Source organism: Pantherophis guttatus, chromosome 1, assembly GCF_059756535.1.
Source record: "Pantherophis guttatus breed Tessera chromosome 1, ASM5975653v1, whole genome shotgun sequence".
Classification (NCBI taxonomy): Eukaryota; Metazoa; Chordata; class Lepidosauria; order Squamata; family Colubridae; genus Pantherophis; species Pantherophis guttatus.
In genome coordinates this window covers 349,150,892-349,169,203 of record NC_142063.1, presented here as the reverse complement: position 1 = coordinate 349,169,203, position 18,312 = coordinate 349,150,892, and the positions used below count along the sequence as shown (strand labels likewise).

The 18,312-nt window shown below is 53.1% G+C and overlaps 1 protein-coding gene across 4 annotated transcripts in view; it reads left to right on the top strand.

The window, feature by feature from the left end:
• The window catches only part of DPH1 (diphthamide biosynthesis 1), a 36,774-nt gene that overhangs the window by 2,151 nt on the left and 16,311 nt on the right, over positions 1–18,312 (top strand). For all 4 annotated transcript variants that reach the window (XM_034424492.3, XM_034424494.3, XM_087883494.1 and 1 more), the window contains exons 2-6: positions 4,763–4,915; positions 5,919–5,982; positions 9,286–9,407; positions 13,698–13,852; positions 15,103–15,224. In XM_034424492.3, the coding sequence (XP_034280383.3) occupies positions 4,763–4,915; positions 5,919–5,982; positions 9,286–9,407; positions 13,698–13,852; positions 15,103–15,224 (616 nt within the window). The remainder of the gene's footprint in view (positions 1–4,762; positions 4,916–5,918; positions 5,983–9,285; positions 9,408–13,697; positions 13,853–15,102; positions 15,225–18,312) is intronic.

Sequence of the window (18,312 nt, the reverse complement as noted above, 5' to 3'; positions counted from 1 at the left end):
CTGGAAGCAAGCCGTTCCACTGATCAATTGTTCCAACTATTAGGAAATTTCTCCTGAGTTACAGGTTGCTTCTCTCCTTGCTTAGTTTCCATCCATTGCTTCTTGTCCTGCATTCAGGTGCTTGGGAAAATAGGTTGACCCCCTCCGCTCCTCCCTGACAGCCCCTCAAAGCTGCTATCATGTCCCGTCTCCCCCCCCCCCCAGGTCCTTCTTTTCACTGGATTCGACATGCCCAATTCCTGCAACTATGTTTTTACCTCCAGCCTCATTGAAGATTGGGGGGTTGGACTGAAGAGCAGCCTGTCTCCCTCTTTGAATCGGGTTGGTGCGTCGGCAAAGGGGCCGCCGGATTCCTCCTGCTCCTTTGCCACCACAGACTACCATGGGTCTCCTCTGGCGGTTTCCTGGTCCTTGACTCCTTTGCTGAAGCAGAAGTTGGTTTTCTCATAAAGAATCAGCCCAATTGTGCTTCTACATCAGGGGTGGGGAACTACGGCTCTTTTAATGACTTGTGACTTCAAGTCCCAGAATTCCATTCTGGCTCAGGAATTCTGGGAGTGGAAGGGTCATAGTTCCCCACCACCTCACCTTAACCCTACCCAAGTTAATTCTCGTGCCTTGTGCCCCTCAGCAGAGCCTTTGAAAAGAGAGAGAGGGGCCTTTTCTAAGGAGACCCACGCCAAAGGGCTGCCTCTCTCTCTGAGTCTGTAAAGGGCCCTGCTGCCTTTCCTTCTTTCCGGCCATCCATTCAGTCCCCTGACAGAATCATTTTCACTCTGGATCTTATTATTTGGAATGTTGCGCAATTCCCCACCGGCCCATATTCGTCTCTGATTCTTCCTGATTCTCCGTTCTTCTTTTCTTCTCCCGTCACCCTGTGGACTCCTGTTTCTCTATACAGGGAATCCTCGACTTACGACCACAATTGAGCTCAAAATTTCCATTGCAAAGTGAGACACTAGTTAAGTGAGTTTTGCCCCAAGTTACGACCATTCTTAACCATAGTTGCTAAGTGAATTCCTGCAGTTGTTACTGGTAGTAACGTGGTGGTTAAGTGAATTTGGCTTCCCCATTGAGTTTGCTTGTCAGCAGGCTGCAAAAGGGGATTGCATTACCCCAGGGCACTGCAGCCGTCATAAATGTGAGTCGGTTGCCAAGCGTCTGAGGTTTGATTATGTGACCATGGGATCGAAAGTGTGAATAATGGTCATAAGTCACTTTTTTCTGTTGTAACTTTGAATAGTCGCTAAATGAACTGTTGTAAGTCAAAGACTACCTGCAGAAGCAGTCCTTGTTGTACAACTGATTGCTTAGCAACCAAAGTTACCATGGCCTCAAAAATGATACTTGGGACCCAGATTCAGAGTTTGGTGGCTTCAGGTCACGTGATCACATTCTGGACACTCGGCAACTGACCTGCAACTGTGGCTGTTTGCAGACCCTGTGGTGACAAGACCACAATTGACTCTCTTTTTCTGGTAGAAAACTGTTTATTTCTGGTTTAATGACAATGAAGGTTGGTTAACAACCATGATGATTTGCTAATAACTACTGCAAAAATGTCATAAAATTTGGTTGGCCACATGATGTTTAATGACCAATACAATTTACAACCATAATTCCTGACAATCTTCGACTTACAACAGTTCATTTAGTGACCGTTCAAAGTTACAACGCCACTGAAAAAAGTGACTTATGACCATTTTTCATACTTACAACCTTTGTAGCATCCCCATCATCATGGGATCAAAATCCAGGCACTTGGCCACTGATTCAGATGCTTGACGCATATTTGTGAGGGCTGCAGGGTCCCAGGATCATGGGATCCCCTTTTGTCACCTTCTTACAAGTAAAATCAGTGGGGAAGCTCCATTCACTTAATAACCGTGTTACCAGTTTATTTATTTATTTATTAATCAAATTTCTATACCGCCCTACTCCCGAAGGACTCAGGGCGGTGAACAGCCAAGATAAAATACAGATAATACAAATATTTAAAAAATCCCTTAAAATTATTAAATATTTCGGCCGAAACACAGATTAAAACACCCAATTTATAAAATCACAAATTAAAAAATTTAAAAAATTTAAAAAGATGGGAGTTAGGCCAGGCCAGCTTGCTGAAATAGAAAAGTTTTGAGAGCACGGCGAAACGTGTGCAGGTCCGGGATCTTCCGTATCTCTGGGGGGAGCTCGTTCCAGATGGTAGGTGCCCCCACAGAGAAGGCTCTCCCCCTGGGGGCTGCCAGTCGACACTGTTTGGGCGACAGCACCCTGAGGAGCCCCTCTCTATGGGAGCGTACTGGTCGGTGAGAGGCTATTGGTAGCAGAAGGCGGTCTCGTAGATACCCCGGTCCGATGCCATGGAGCGCTCTAAAGGTGGTAACCAAAACCTTGAAGCGCACTTGGAAGACCACCGGGAGCCAGTGCAGCTCGCGCAGGAGGGGGGTCACATGGGAGCGCCACGTCGCTCCCATAACCACCCGCGCGGCCGCATTCTGGACCCTCCGGGTGCTCCTCAAGGGGAGCCCCATGTAGAGAGCATTGCAGTAGTCCAAGCGGGAAGTAACGAGAGCATGAGTGACCGTATTTAACAGTCCCGATCCAGAAAGGGACGCAACTGGCGAATCAGGCGGACCTGATAAAAAGTCCCTCTGGCCACGGCCGTCATGTGCTCTTCTAAAGACAGCCGTGAGTCCAGGAGGACACCCAAGTTGCGAACCCTATCCGTGGGGGCCAGTGACTCGCCCCCAATAGTCAGTGATGGCACCAACTGACTATATCGGGATGTCGGAAACCACAGCCACTCGGTCTTGGATGGGTTGAGCCTGAGTCTGTTTCTCCCCATCCAGATCCGCACGGCCTCCAGGCACCAGGACATCACTTCAAGGGCATCATTGGGGTGGTCCGGGGTGGAGATGTTTAAAAACTGCATTGATTCATTTAACAACTCTGGCAAGAAAAGTCATAAAATGGGGCAAAATTCACTTAACAAATGTCTCACTTGACAGAAATTTTGGGCTCCATTGTGGTCATAAGTCCAGGCCCCAGGGGTCTGGATGGCCCCAGTTGATTCTTTCTGAGAGAAGTTTCGGCCCTTCCCTGATGCTAAAGCCCACTCCCCCCTCCATCCCCCCCCCTTTCTCTTCTGCTTCTGCTTCTGCTCCCCGGATCTCTTGGTTCCCCTTTCCTTCCTTTTCTTGGCTAATTGCCACTTTTTGCCCCCTCTCCCTTTTTCATTCCCAACTGGCAAAGGGCCAGGGAATGGTGGTTCCCATGGCTGGGCCACATGGGTGAATGGGCTTCGCCCTGCCTCTCTGCTCCCCGCAGCTTTGCCCAGACAGCTTGCTCGGAATTCGGGTTCACCATTCTCTCCCTGTTGGTTGGCAAAAGAGCCAGTCTCTGCTTGCCTTCCTCCGGAGCCTGTTGTCTCTGGGGCACTGCCATGCAACAGTCAGTCCCCAGTCCCCCCCCCCAATTTCTTCTCTCCCTCCCCCCTTCCTCCTTCTCTCCTTCCCTTTGGAGAGCCTTCCCTGCCAACTGCCATCCTCCGTAAGGCTGTTGCTTTGCTGATTCACAGAACGCCAACACACCCGTGCCAAAGGGGGAAGGGGCTGGGGGAGCCACTTGGAAGACCCAGGCCCACTGACCCTTCTGGAACCGTAGGTGGCGGTGCCAACATCCCGCTTGAAATGTCTTTTAGCTCCTGCTGGCTGTGGCCCATCTGCCTTTCCCTCCCCTCGGCCCCCAATCCTCCCTGCTGCCCTCCGGACTGTAAGGGACCACTCAGGGCAAGGCCCTGCCAGCCCAGGAAAGACAAGGGCATCATCCTTTGTGGAAGACCCTCTGCTGCCTTCTGCTTCGGTCCTGGGGACCATCCTCTTCCTCTCCCGCAGGGAGGAGTCCAGCCCAAAGACCCCCTCCAGGCAGCTTCATTCCTCGCATTGCCAAAGCGATTGGCATTCCTCTGCGGGAGTTTTCCTGGGCAGTCAGGAGCCATCCGGATGGGAGAGGCCGAGGGGTCCTTTGTGCTGTCTAAGCCCCACTGAGGACCCCTCGTTTCAACCCTGAGCTACAAATATTCTCCTTCGTTGAGACTGAGGCCCTCTGGTTCTCCTCTGGCATGGCGTGTCGTCTGTCACACACACGTCATAGGGCTAGGAGGCCTACAATAGCAGTAGCCCTCAGACTGATATACCACTTCACAGTGTTTTCCAGCCCTCTCTGAGCGATTCACCTCTTGCCCGCAACAATTTGGGTCCTCAGAAGGACAGAAGATTTGAGTTAACCTCGAGCTGGTCAGGATTGGCCTGTGAGACTAGTCTGTGATACGAAGCCCCCCCCCCCCCCCTGTAATCCAGCCTTGCATTTGTGTGGTGCACAGAGGCTGCGCCAGCAGCTGCCGCCTCAGGGACCCTTGGCTGGATGGCTTTATAATTTATCAGCATCCAGAGACAGCCACTGCCGGGGGGGCGGGGGGGGAGGCGGGCCTGGTCCCCTTTACGGCCTGGGGGACTTCGAGAGGCATCTGCTTCATTGTGGGGGGGGGGGCATTGGTCTGAGCAGCCCGGCTCCCTCGGCTGCTCTTGGGGCTGAGTGTCAAAGCATAAATGGCCAGGAGGGACCTCCGGCCATCTGCCCCGGCTTCTCTCCTTGCCAAGCAATGGCACTCGGAATGAAGTGGGGAGGGACGGAGGGAGCTGGTGTGTGAGCTCGGTTTCCCCCTCGCGTGGCCCTTAGGATCACTTCTGCCCTCCTGCAGCCAGGCGAGCCCCCCGCCGAGTGGTCCACCACATCCCCCAGGAGATTCTCTCTGATCCGGAGCTCCAGGACGCCGTGGGACGCCTCCCTCACAACTACAACTTTGAGGTCTACAAAACGGTGTGGCGGGTTCGTCAGGCCCAAGCCAGGAGGGGTGAGTGCCTTGGGGCGGGGGAGGGATGCTCTGCACATTGGGGAGGGCATCTGGGAGACCCCCCCAGTCCCACTTTGCCCATGGGGAGTGGGGGCTGAAGTATCCCTGCATGGAAGCTCAGCTCCTGTTGCCTGCCTCAGCTCCGTGGATGGCTGCTCTGGAGAAAGTGGGTGGCCCCCGCAGGTGGGGATAAGCCACACGGAGCCACGTGCGGAGGGGCTGACTGCTGCCACACGTGCCAAGGAGAGCTGGCTGCAGAGCCCTTGCCCAGGCAATCTGCATCCTGCCAGAGAGTGGCTTCTCTGCTTAGGATGCTGCGTGGTTCTCACGAAGTGGGTGACAGGAGGTGGTGGCACCAGGGGGCTCCCGGCTCTGCGTGCCCAGCTGTGGGTGACTGGCAGGGCAGCACTTTTGCCCTCTTCCTGATCTCTCAGCTGGCCAGAAAGGACCAGAGGCCAGAGTGGGCATCTGGATTCGGGGCTATGCCAGGGATCTGGGCATGCCTGGCAGAGCTTCTCTTGCCTGCCTGCTGTCTGAATCTCGCCTGCAGCAGAGCCGGATGCCATCCTGTCACTCAGCTCCTCTCCTCTCTGGGCTGGTGCCAGGGCTTCTCTTGAGCCAGCTCATCCTGGAGAACTCCAGAACTGGGCCACCCTTCGGCCTCTGAGGAGGACTCTGTCCCTGAGCTGCAACCTCTCCCCACCCACCCCCTGAACTGATGCTCTCAGGTGGGACTGCAGCACCCAGAATCCCCAGCCAGGGAGTCTTCCCAGGTCCCCTTCATTCTCCATGCAGGGGGAGTTCAGCTTCTGCCAGCTTCCAGAGTCCCCACTTGGCAGAGGCGGGAGTTGGGTGGGCCTGGCAGCATGCTGAGAGTCACCCCTGGGGGTGGGGTGGAGCCCTGCTGGGGGAAAGGGAGCCCCAACTCCTAGGGGGGGGGGCTGGGTTGTGGAGCTGCTCTGAGACCCTGATGAGCCTCCTCTGCCCCCCCCCTTCCTTGCAGTGGCGCTGCAGATGCCGGAGGGGCTCCTGATGTTTGCTTGCACCCTTGCCGACATTGTTGAAAGGTGAGTGTGGAGGGGGCATGGGGAAGGTGTCTTGGGGGCAGTTTGGCATTCATGCATTTCTTGGGGGGACTCCTCACCCCAGCCTCCTGCATGTGGGATGCAATGCAGCCCTTCAGCTCTGCCTGTCCAGGGGCTGAGTGAGTCCGGGAGGGGGGCTTGTGGTTTGAGGGAGGGGGGGGGCTGATCTTCCCTGGGGGCTGCCACTGGAGCCATCTGCCCCCAATGCTGCGGTGCTTTGGGGAGCCGCCTGCCCAGCGAGGGGCCTCTTTCATATCTTGACTTCAAAGGAGGCTGATTATCCAGATCCTTTTATCTGAAGTGAAGCAGCAGCAGCAGCCGAGGGCTCCTGAGCCCCCCCTCTTCTCTGGAGACTGGGAAGGAACCAGCCCCCTCCCCAGGCCCCCTTTTCCTGGCCCAGGAAGGGCTCCTTTTGTGGGTCTCCTTTCTGGAGCATCTGCCCCATTAAGGCCTGGATGAGTTTTATTCTATTCATTAAAGGTCTTTTCTGCCTCTCCTGCAGGAGCTCCAGGCTGCTCACTGCTCCCTCCTCCTGTCCCCCTCCCGCCCCACAGCCCTTTGAGGTAGGCCAGGCTGAGAAGGAGCTGGGTCCATGGCCCCACGGCCTTGTGGGCAAGGAACTGGCTTTCACACCCTCTGGGTGTTTAGGAAAAGCCTTCAGGTCAGCGGGAGGATCGTGGCCCTCTGGCCTTTGACCCCTTCGCGGGCACTCTCACAAAATGTCCTCTGCAGTGCCAGAGTCTCCTGTCCCCTCCCCCACTGCTGCCCTTTAACCTCCCCCAGGGCTCTCTTCTGGGCGGGGGGCCATACTTGAGAGCAGAATTTCCGTTGCTAAGCAAGGCAGTTGCTAAATGAGTTGCCCAGTTTATGTCCTTTTTGCCACGGTTGTTAAGCAAATCAGTGCAGTTGTTAAATCATGCAGTTTGAAGTGAATCCAGCTTCCCTGCTGACTTTTGGGAAGCTGCCTGGGAGACTCATAAATGGCGATCACGTGACACACATCCCTTCCCCCACGGGGCAGCTGTCCTAAGTCCACGCCAGTTGCCAAGTGCCTGAATTTTGATCATGGGAATGCTGCAATGGTCATAAGTGCGAGGACTGGTTGTAAGTCACTTTTCCATGCCTCTGTAGCTTTGAACGGTCACTAAACGAATGATTGCAAGATGAGGACAAACTTTATGGCTGCTGAACCCACGGTGGGTGTGGGAGGGGCACAAGGAAGCTTCTGGAAGGGCAGCAGAACTGAGGACGGGTTTGGCTCAGCCCGGTCAGCCTCCGGCCAATTTGGATTCTCCTGGCAAGCACTTTGACCGTTTCCTCCCCTCTCCACCTCTACTCGGCCTCCTTTGGTTTGGCCAGATGCCTTCAACCACGGTCTCCCCTCATTGTCTTCCCCCCAGATTGACTGCTGCTATTGCTGGAGGCTCTCTGGGAGCTCTCCCTTAAGCCAGCAAGTGGCAGGATTTAGAGCAGGGTGTCCAGCCTTGGCCACTTTAAGACCTGTGGACGTCAACTCCCAGAATTCCTCAACTGGAGATGCTCTCTTATGCTGGCTGGGGAATTCTGGGAGTTGAAGTCCACAGGTCTTAAAGTGGCCAAAGATGGACACTCATGATTTAGAAGGAGGAACCGGGAGGGGGGCAGTTTTTTGAAATTTCACTCCATACCAGGCAGGGGAGGCAGAGGGTGAAGCGGAGGGCCATGTGATGCCCGGGAGGGGGAGGGGGAGGGGGAGGGCAGATTGGAGGTGCTGAAAAGAAGAGCAGCAACTGCTGTCCCCATTTGACCCCCAGGTTGGTCACCCAAATTTGCTGCCTCAGGAAGCAGCCAAACTCCTGGCAGCCCTGCACGGATTCCACAGATTCCGCTCGGCTTCTCTGCCTGCTTCGTGGCAGGAAAGGTGGCCTGGCGTCCCCGGCTTCCAGGCTCTGTCCTGGCCTTCTCCCTCAGAACGGCCCCGGGTCCAGCCGCAGGGCAGGCCCCTCGGGTCGGTGTGGCCACTGGGGTGCCAGAGATGCTCAGCCCTTGCTTCCTTTTGGCAGGGAGCTTCCTGGCCCCGGGTTCCATCTGGAAAGGCTTCCCTTTTCCTCTCCTCTCCCCATTAACGGCCTGGGCTCAGATCGCCTTCTGTGGTTTAGAGTGGGGTTTTTTTTTTGTGGGGTGTGTGTGTTTGCACAGGCTGGGCCTTGCGGGAATTTCACCCTCCCATCTTGGAACATAGAATCCTAGGACTGGAAGGGACCTCAGAGGTCTTCTAGTCCAACTCCCTGCTTACCTTGCCACCCTTTTTACCTTGTGAGCTGGAGTCCAGGGCTCTGGGGATGAAGGACCCTTTGTGCCCCCAGTCAGTGCTCTGTGCTCTGGCCTGGCCAACAGCCGCCTGTATTTTGGGGTCCCCCAGCTGCACATGCCAGTGCAAGGCACATATTTGGGGATCATCTGATCTGGAGTTGGCTGGGTGGCAGAGTGTCTGCCTCGCTTGAGTTGTGGTGGTCAGATGGGCATCTCGGCCATCCTCCCTTTGACCTTCTGCTGCTGGCACACCCGCAGGCCCTCTGTTTCCCTTGCAGCCAGAATGGGCAGTCTGTTTGGTGGAGAGGAAAGGAGAGGTGTGGCCAGGGGAGCCCCAATGCCTGGGCTGCCGGCGGGGCCTCTGCCAGTGGGGGGGAGGAGGAGAGGTGGTGCCATGGCCGCCAGGCCCTTCTTTGCTCTGGGTCCTTGAGGAGGGTGGGTTCCCCCAGGAGAGGGGCTGCACCCGAGTGGAGCCTCGGTCCTTCCTGGCCTTATTTCTAGACCTTTGCTTTGGATGGAAGACCCCACTCTTGCTCCCTTCAGGGGGTGGAGGAGTCACCTCGGTCATGGGGTCCCGGCCCTTCTCTCTTTGGGGCCTTGTGGGGCAAAAGACCTGAAGAGGAGTTTTTTTATCTGGAATTGGCTGGATTGCTAGTGAGCAAACCCTTGTTTTCCTTGGCTGAGAAGCTGCCCTTCCCTTCCCTTGAATCAGGGGTGTCCAACCTGGGCCCCTTTAACACCTGCGGACTTCAACTCCCATAATTCCCCAGCCAGCCATGCTTAGACAGCACCAAGGACCCCACATTCCTCCCGCCCCCGCTCCCCCTCCCGGCTGGGAGGCAGGAGAGCCACCGGACTGAAGTGGGCTGGAAACCCTGGGCCACTCCGGGAGCGATAACAGTGCCGGGGCAGTGCAGCCACAGCAGGACCCGCTGTGGGGACGGGGGGGAGGCTGAGCAGGACAGGACGTGAATTCTGCCTCTCCTCCTGCAGGTTCACCGGGGCAGAAGCCGTGGTGATGGGCGACGTGACCTATGGGGCCTGCTGCGTGGATGACTTCACCGCACGCGCCTTGGGAGCGGACTTCCTCGTCCACTACGGCCACAGCTGCCTGAGTACGTATGTGGTCCGTGGGGGCTGAGCTTCGTGGCTCCTCAAAGAGAGGGGAGTAGAGAAGCAGCACCCCTTACCCACAGCCTCTGGAAAGATGCCAAGTCATCCCTACATGGGAGTGGGCTGCCCCTCAGAATGGAGAGCCAGGCCAGATGGCCCCTCCCCTTCTGGGCTCTTCAGCTTGCCAGTTGGGAGAGAGGGAAATTCATTTGTTTGGAAGATTTCTACCCAAGGGGCAAAATGGGTGTTGGGGGGCAGGGAGGCACCCCAAAGCGCCTGATCCCAGCTGACGGAGCCGGGAAGGCTTTGGACCCCTTCTGAACGGCTCCTCTTTGCAGGGCACCAGAACTGCCCCAGTCCGAGTGCCCCCTGCCCTTGCATCCGGGTGGGCTTCTGTCTGCCTGGCCCTAGTGATGGAAAGGGGGTCACCTGCCCCACGTTGGGGGGCTGGTTCTTCCCAGAGCCTTCGCATGTCTGGCGCTTTGCTGGCTGGCTGACTGCGGAGGGGGGGGGGGCAGGGGCAGCAGCCTGCCGGCTCCCTAGGCGGAGCAGTACTCCAGATTTGGTTGCCATGGAAACTGCTGCTGTCCCAGATGCTGCTAACTTTGAAGTCCACCCAGGATGGAATTGGCTCAAAATCACAGAGAATTGGGCTGGGGGAGGGGGGGGGAGAGCTGTCAGTGTTGAAGGGGGCTGGGCTGTATTATCAGCTCCTCCTTGGGTTATCATTCCCCCTTCGCTGAGTGGGGGGGGGTCAAGGTGTGCACTGGCGGCCTCCTGACACCCCTTCGCACCATCATCCCCTGGCGCAGAAGCCGCACTCTGTCTGTGTGTGTCTGTGTGTGTGTGTGTGTACGTGCACACTGCCGCTTCATCCTCTAGCTCACTGGCTGCCCGGGGGTGTGTGTGTGTGTGTTGCAGGTCGAGCGCCCTCCTTAAGCCTCACATTACTGCCGAAGAAGAGCCCCCCCCGCACCCTCCCCCCCGGTGATAGACTAGGGAGCTGCCACTCGCCACCCCACATGTGACGTCCGCCTCCGGGCAGAGGCTCTGCCGCACCAGCACTGCAGGGACGTTGCAGGGAGGGGCACCTCCCGTTTCCATCGAGCCCATTTGGGAAAACAACCCCCCCTCAAGACGGTTGGGAAGGGGATGAACGGAGCCCATATTCCACTTCCGATGGCCTTTGCAGGTGGGGCGTCCTGCCCTCGGCTGGAGGCTGGCATCAGGGAAGCCAGGAGTTGGGGTGGGGGTGGGGGATTCCAGAGATCTGCCTGCCGGGTGGGGGGGGGCAGGAAGACTGACCTTCCTGCTCAGGGATGCCGAAAGCTGTACACCCCCTCAGGGTCTCCACCGCAGCCTGTCCCTGAATTATGACAGCAACCCAGCTGGATGTGCTGGAGACCTTCCGTTGCTCCCCCCCCCCCCCCCCGGTATCTGGGTCAGCCCCCTGGGGTCCCATCCCATGAAAAGCAGAAGGGGGGAGGGAGGGGCTTTTCTGTGGAGGAGAGGACTGCAGGGAGGCATCTTGGCCCTTGCAGGGCGACCCCTCCAGACCCCTCCTTCGCCCTCCCGAGCGATCTGGGCTGCATGGTTCCTCCGTAACCCTGCCTCTCACTTTTCCCCCCACCGGGAGGGCGGAAGCCTTTTTAGGACTTACAGAGTTATGATCGCAACTGGGACCAGAACTGCCACTAAGTGTCAATCTGTGACTCCGGGCAGCGCAGCTCACAAAAACACCTTCTCGTTGCGGCTGTTAATGAGTCACACGGTCATTAAGCAAATATGGCTTCCCTAACAGGCTTTGTTTGTTGGAAAGCGGCTGGGGAGATTGCAAATTTTGATCAGGTGGCCAGGTAAAGGCTGCAATGGTTATAGCTGTCAGAACTGGTCATAAGTCACTTTTTTCTTTGCCGAGATGGTCACAAGTCAAGGACCATCTGTAACTCAACAGTTTTTTTCTTGCTTGGGGTCTCAGAAAAGGCTAAGCCAGAGTTAAGAGAGCACAATGCAGGTAGTCCTTAACTTATAACAGTTCATTTAGTGACCATTTGAAGTAACAATGGCACTGAAAAAGGAGACATATGACCGTTTTTCACACTTATGACCGTTGCAGCATTCGTGGTGACGTGATCAGAATTCAGGTGCTTGGCAACTGACTTGTAATTATGACGATTGCGGGGTCACCTGATCCCCTTTTGTGACCTTCTGACAAGCAGAGTCAGTGGAGAAGCCAGATTCTCAGATCATGTTACTCACTTAACAGTTGAAGCGATTTGCTTAATAACTGTGGCAAGAAAGGATGTAAATTGGGGCAAAACTCACTGAACAAATGTTAGCAACAGAAATTTCAGGCTCAGTTGTGGCCGTAAGTCGAGGACTGCCTGTGGATGTATTCGTGGAACAAGCCACGTTGAAACAGCAGATTAGGGTGGTTTGCACCAGATGCTGAAACCACAGTAGGCTTCCGTTGACCGTGGACCACCAGCTCTCCTGCCCCATTTTCACCCAGCCCAGTCCAGCCCCAGGGGTGTGCAGAGTCATTGTCCCTGGCTGCTTAAGGGGTGACTCATTCAGGGGGGGACCAGCCACCCTCCTGTCTCAGGAGCAATTTCAGGCAAAGAGAAGCGAGAGAGAGAGAGAGAGAGAGAGAAAATGGTGCAGCCTCTCTGAAATCCGGCCGGTGATTCACTCAGAGGAGGCAATTGGGGATTTGGCAGCCATCGTTGGCCGTTCGGATTGGGGGAAGGATGAAGAATTATCTGGACTCGACCACTAAAATATGAGGAGCTGCTAATTGTCTCCTTTTTTTTTGAACTGCCTCCCTCAGTCTAATAATTAAACTGCATCCAAATTCCATTTTCTTCTCCGCCCCAGAGAGTGAGAGTGATGGGCAGGGATTCCCACCTGCCTCCTCTGGAGCCCCCTGGGGCTTGAGCCCTGGGTGTTGGGGGCATCGAAGGCAGCTGGCAGACGCAGCCATTGCTCCTTTCGGTGCAGGGAAGAGCCGCAAAGATGACCAGGGAGGGGACTTGGAGGGAGAAGGACGGCTGTGGGAACTGGGTTTGTCTATTTTAATGAAAAGAAGGGCTTGGGGTGACATGATAGCAGTGGTCCAATTCTTGAGGGGCTGCCACAAAGAAGAGGGGGTTCACCTATTTCCCAAAGCACCAGAGGGCAGGACAAGAAACGATGGATGGAAACTAATCAAGGAGAGAAACAGCATGGAACTAAGAAGAAACTTCCTGACAGAACAGTTAACCAGTGGAACAGCTTGCCACCAGAAGCTGTGGTTGCTTCAACACGGGATGTTTTTAAGAAGAGATTGGGGTCTCCTGCTTGACCAGGGGATGGAGTAGAGGATCTCCAAGGTCCTTTCCAACCCCTGATTTGGGGGGGGGTTCCTTAATAGTCTTAAATTGATTTTAAACTGTTTTAATTTGGACTTTTAATTTCATATTGTTTTAATGTGCAATTGTGCATTTTATTGTTGTGAGCCGCCCTGAATCCATTGGAGATAGGGCGGCATATAAATCGCATTAAACTTAAACTTAATATGCAGATAGACTTCGACTTACCACAGTTTGTTTAGTGAGTGTTCAAAGTTACAATGGCACTGAAAAAAGTGACTTACGTTTTTTACGCTTATGACCGTGGCAACATCCCCACGGTCACGTGATCAAAATTCAGGCGCTTGGCAACTGACTCGTTATGACGGTTGCTGCATCCCAGGGTCATGTGATCCCCTTTTGCGGCTTTCTGACAGGCAAAGTCAGTATGGAAAGCAGATTCACTTAACAATTATTACAAGAAAGGTTGTATAATGGGGTAATACTCAATGAAGAAATGTCTCATTTAGCAACAGAAATTTGCTAAGGCTCAATTGTGGTTGTCGGGTGAGTACTACCTGTAACATGTCATAGAATAGAAAATAGAATAGGACAGGACAGGACAGAACAGGAGTAGAATAGATGTAGATGTATAGATATAGCTATAGAATAGGATAGATATAGAGGAATGGAATGGAATGGAATGGAATGGAATGGAATGGAATGGAATGGAATAGAATAGAATAGAATAGAATAGAATAGAATAGAATAGAATAGAATAGAATAGAATAGAATAGAATAGAATAGAATAGAATAGAATAGAATAGAATAGAATAGAATAATAACTTTATTGTAACTTTGAATGACCACTAATTGGCATACATTAAAATGAAATTTTAAATCTCAAAAGGGCCACCTCCTCCAATGTACACAATTACACAACCATGTCCTCTCTCCCTGCAGTTCCCATTGACTCCACGCAGGGCCTGAAGATGCTCTACGTGTTTGTGGACATCAAGATCGATACGGCCCACCTCCTCGAGACCCTCCGCTTCAACTTCCCGGTTGGGGCTAAATTGGCACTGGTTAGCACCGTCCAGTTCGTATCTGCGCTGCAGGTGAGTAGAACTGAGCCCAGTGGGAGTGGGAGTGGGGTAGGCTGCGTGGGTAGGCGGGTGGGCGGGCATTTGTATGATGCCCCCTGCCTCTTGCAAGCAGGGCATCTAGGAGGCCGTGCTGCCCCTCACTGCCCAGTTCTCCCGGGCGGGAAGGAAGGAAGGAGCAACAGCAGCTCTTCCCCCCCCCCACCTTAAAGTAAGGGGGAGCTGGGTCTGAGGCCTCTCCACTGGTTGTGCGTCTGCCTTTGCCTCTCACTGCGGACACAGGAAGGTCAGGAGGTCCTCTGGCCCCATTTTCGCTCTCTGGACAGGGGCAGCCTCCCAGGGTGTGTGTGTGTTCATGAGTGGCACCCTTGGTGCTCTGACGGGGTGTCTCTGCGTGTAGCCAGGGCTGGCTTGTGTTAGCTGGTGCTTTTCCAGCAACGTCCACTGTCCCCTAATCATGCTTATGGGACCCCCCCCACCCCGTCCATCTCTGCCATGTGTGCTCCGTGGCTGTTTGGAGAACCACAGATGGTGTGAAGGTAAGAAGGTGCCAGCTGCACATCAGGCCTTCTGGGTCCTCCGTGGCCAATGGGGAGCCTTTCAGAGGCTGGCAAGAGCCCCCCACCCCAGGCCTACTGCTGCCTAGGATTCAGGAAGGAACAGTCAGGGACCCTCAGGTCAGATAATAATAATAATAATAATAATAATTTTATTTCTATACCGCCCTTCTCCCGAAGGACTCAGGGCGGTGTACAGCCAATTTAAAAACACAAGACACAACAATAATTAAAAATTAAAATAATTAAATAGATTTGGCCGATTTAAAACCCCAAAAATTAAAATACCCCAATTTAAAATTATTATATTGATAGCCCGGCCTGGCGGAACAACAGGGTCTTCAGTGCGCAGTGAAACACCCGGAGGTCGTTGATCTTACGTGTTTCCGGGGGCAGTTCATTCCACAGGGTTGGGGCTCCCACAGAGAAGGCCCTCCCCCTGGGTGTCGCCAGCCGACATAACTTGACTGATGGCACCCTGAGGAGACCCTCTCTGTGGGAACGGACTGGTCAGTGGGAGGCTATTGGTGGCAGAAGACGGTCTCGAAGGTACCCGGGTCCTGTGCCATGATCCCCCACTGGGAGTCTGCAGTGAATTCCTCCAGTTGGCAATGTGCTAGGTGAGAACTGGCACTGCTGGATCTCTCCCCATGTCCCCTGCAAAAGGGCCCTGGGGCCACTTCACTCCACGCCCTCCTCCCTCTGCAGACTGCCTCCCGGGAACTCCAGCCTGACTACTGCGTCTGGACCCCCCAGTGCAAGCCCCTCTCCCCAGGGGAGCTGCTGGGCTGCACGTCCCCCCGACTGGCCCAGGAGACGGACGCCATCGTGTGAGTAGCCCCTGGTGGTTTTGCTGGTAGGCTGGTATCCAAGGGGGAGGGCACTCGAGAGACACCCCCCCCCCCGGTGCTCCCTTGGCACCGAAAAGCTACCGGGTCTTTCATTAATAAGGCGCAGACAGATGCACCTTCGTTTTGAAAACATTCCCTTTCTCTGAAGCTTTCTCCACATTTGCATCCATAAGCAAAGGATCTTTAAATGCTCTCATTAAACTTAGTAGGTAATGACATTAAAATAGTTCTCCCAGGGCACTTTCTTCTAATTTGTCTCTTTTGATCCTCTGTGTTTGAATAAAGGATTGTACCACAAAATTGGGAAAACTGCACCAATGAAAAGGATAATTGTCCTCAGATTGCTTATTAGCATGGGGAGCCCAAATTAAAGGCACTGAATGTATATTTCAAAAATTTTACCTACATTCCAACTTAGAGGGTAGATCACGGGGCTCTCTGACCTTGGCAACTTTACTTGTGGACTTCAACTCCCATAATTCCTCAACCAGCATGGTTGGCTGAGGAATTCTGGGAGTTGAAGTCCACAAGTCGTAAAGTTCCCAAGGTCAGAGAGCTCCTATTCTACCCCAGAACACTCCCGGCTTGTGTGTACAATTTGGCTAGAAAACCCTCCAAAGGCTCAGCTGTAAATTATTAATTTGTAAAGCTCAGGCTTCTGGTCCTTATGAACAATAGGGGTGAGCGATTGGTGTGGTCCTTCTCAGCTTCCCTTGGGGGCTAGAGGGACAGAGTGGCCGTGTCCCTGCCAGTCATTCAGCCGCGCCTTCCCTGTGCCAGAATCCCAGGGTCAAGAGCCCAGCCTTGGCTGGTGAGGGTGAGGCCTTCCAAGGAACCAGGAATGGGGTTTTACGGAAAGCTCAGCAGGGATTCCCTGCTCTGGGCCCAGGCTTAGCCACTCCAGGACCCATTGTGGTATTTGGGGGGGGGGGGTGAGCTGGCAAGCCAAAATTGGAGAGATTGAGAAAGGCAAATCATTTGAGGCAGTTCAAGAAACAACAGATGGAAACTAATCAAGGAGAGAAGCAACCTGGAATTGAGGAGAAATTTCATGACAGTGAGAACAATTAACCAGTGGAACAGAAAAATATACCAAAGTATGAAGGCTATTGCTTAACGCATTGTAAGCCGCCCTGAGTCTCCGGAGAAGGGCGGCATATATAAAAAAAAAAAATAGAATGGAATGGAATGGAATAACAGAAGGGACCTTGGAGGTCTTCTAGTCCAACCCCTGCTTAGGCAGGAAACCCTATACCATTTCAGACAAATGGATATCCAGTCTCTTCTTAAAAACTTCCAGTGTTGGAGCACCCACAACTCTTGAAGGCAAGTTGTTCCACTGATTAATTGTTCTAACTGTCAAGTTGTGGGGGCTCCATCACTGGAGGCTTTCAAGAAGAGACTAGACAGCCACTTGTCTGAAATGGTCTAGGGTCTCCGGCTTGAGCAGGGGGCTGGACTAGAAGACCTCCAGGGTCCCCTCCAACTATGTTATTCTGGGATGGTGGGTTCTTATATCCGTGCTCCTCTCTGCCAGCCATGGACTGTGCTCTGTGCAGGGCAACAGAGCAAATGAGCCAGCGGTCAAAAGAGGGATGGCTGGCTTGGAAGCCACAGCTGGTTCTTTTTCCTTAAGGACAGGAAATTAGGCAGGTCCCACAGGCTGCGCGCCTAATTATTGGAGCAGGGGAAATGCTTAATGTGCTGTGAATGCCGAAGGGCTGGAGGAGGTACAGAGGTATATATATATGGATATTTTGGCGATGTTACACTGATAGAAAAATTATTATACATTTGTTTTTGAACAAAAAAAGGAGGTACAGAGGAGTGCTGGGGTAGGGTGGGGGGTGTTAGTGGGGAGCCCCTGGTCAGGGAAGGTGAGGAGGAGGGAGCTGGGGCAGGGCAGAAGGTCACCTTCCCTGACCAGGGGCTCCCCACTAACACCCCCCACCCCACCCCTCCTCTGTACCTCCTTTTTTTGTTCAAAAACAAATGTATAATAATTTTTCTATCAGTGTAACATCGCCAAAATATCCATATATATATATATGTTTTTAGTTTAGTTTAGTTTAGTTTATTAGATTTGTATACCGCCCTACTCCCGAAGGACTCAGGGCGGTGAACAGCCATGAAATAAAACATATCAATACAAAATTTAAAATAGAAATAAAACAAGTTAGATAAATTTGGCTGAACCATATTTAAAACCCCAATAATTTAAAACCAAATTTAAAATTCCCATTTAAAAGAGGAGAAGTTTAGGTCAGGCCGGCTTGCTGGAATAGGAACGTCTTCAGCGTGCGACGGAAGGTACGCAGATCCGGAATCCTCCGTATCTCGGGGGGGAGCTCGTTCCAGATAGTAGGTGCCCCCACAGAGAAGGCTCTCCCCCTGGGGGCTCCAGCTCCAGCTACAAAAAAACCTTGGCTACGTAGGGAAAACCTGGCTAGAAGAAAAACACACATAAACCCTACGAAGAAGTAAGAAAATTGATATATATATATATATATATATGTTTTCTCAGGTTTTCGCGGGTGTTTGTATGTAGGTCTTTGGTTATTCGGGTCTTCTCCCACGTAAAATTGGAAGTGTCTTGGCGACGTTTCAACGAAGTCTCATTCGTCATCTTCAGGCTGGTGTTCTCGGCTTCGTGCTTCCAGCAATTGCTCCTGGAAGCACGAAGCCGAGAACACCAGCCTGAAGATGACGAATGAGACTTCGTCGAAACGTCGCCAAGACACTTCCAATTTTATGTGGGAGAAGACCCGAATAACCAAAGACCTACATATATATATATAGATATAGATAGATAGATAGATAGATAGATAGATAGATAGATAGATAGATAGATAGATAGATAGATAGATAGATAGATGTCTTTTTCTTTTTCGTAGGCTTTTATGTACATATTCTTTCTAGCCAGGTTTTACCTACGTAAACTAGGTTGTTCTGCAGCCCTGGTTCTGTGAAATCTCATTCACAAGCTTCTGGGCTTTTTTTCTGTTGACAAACTGCAACTGTGTTGCTCTTACAATTGTAATATATAAATTTATTTTATAAATTTATT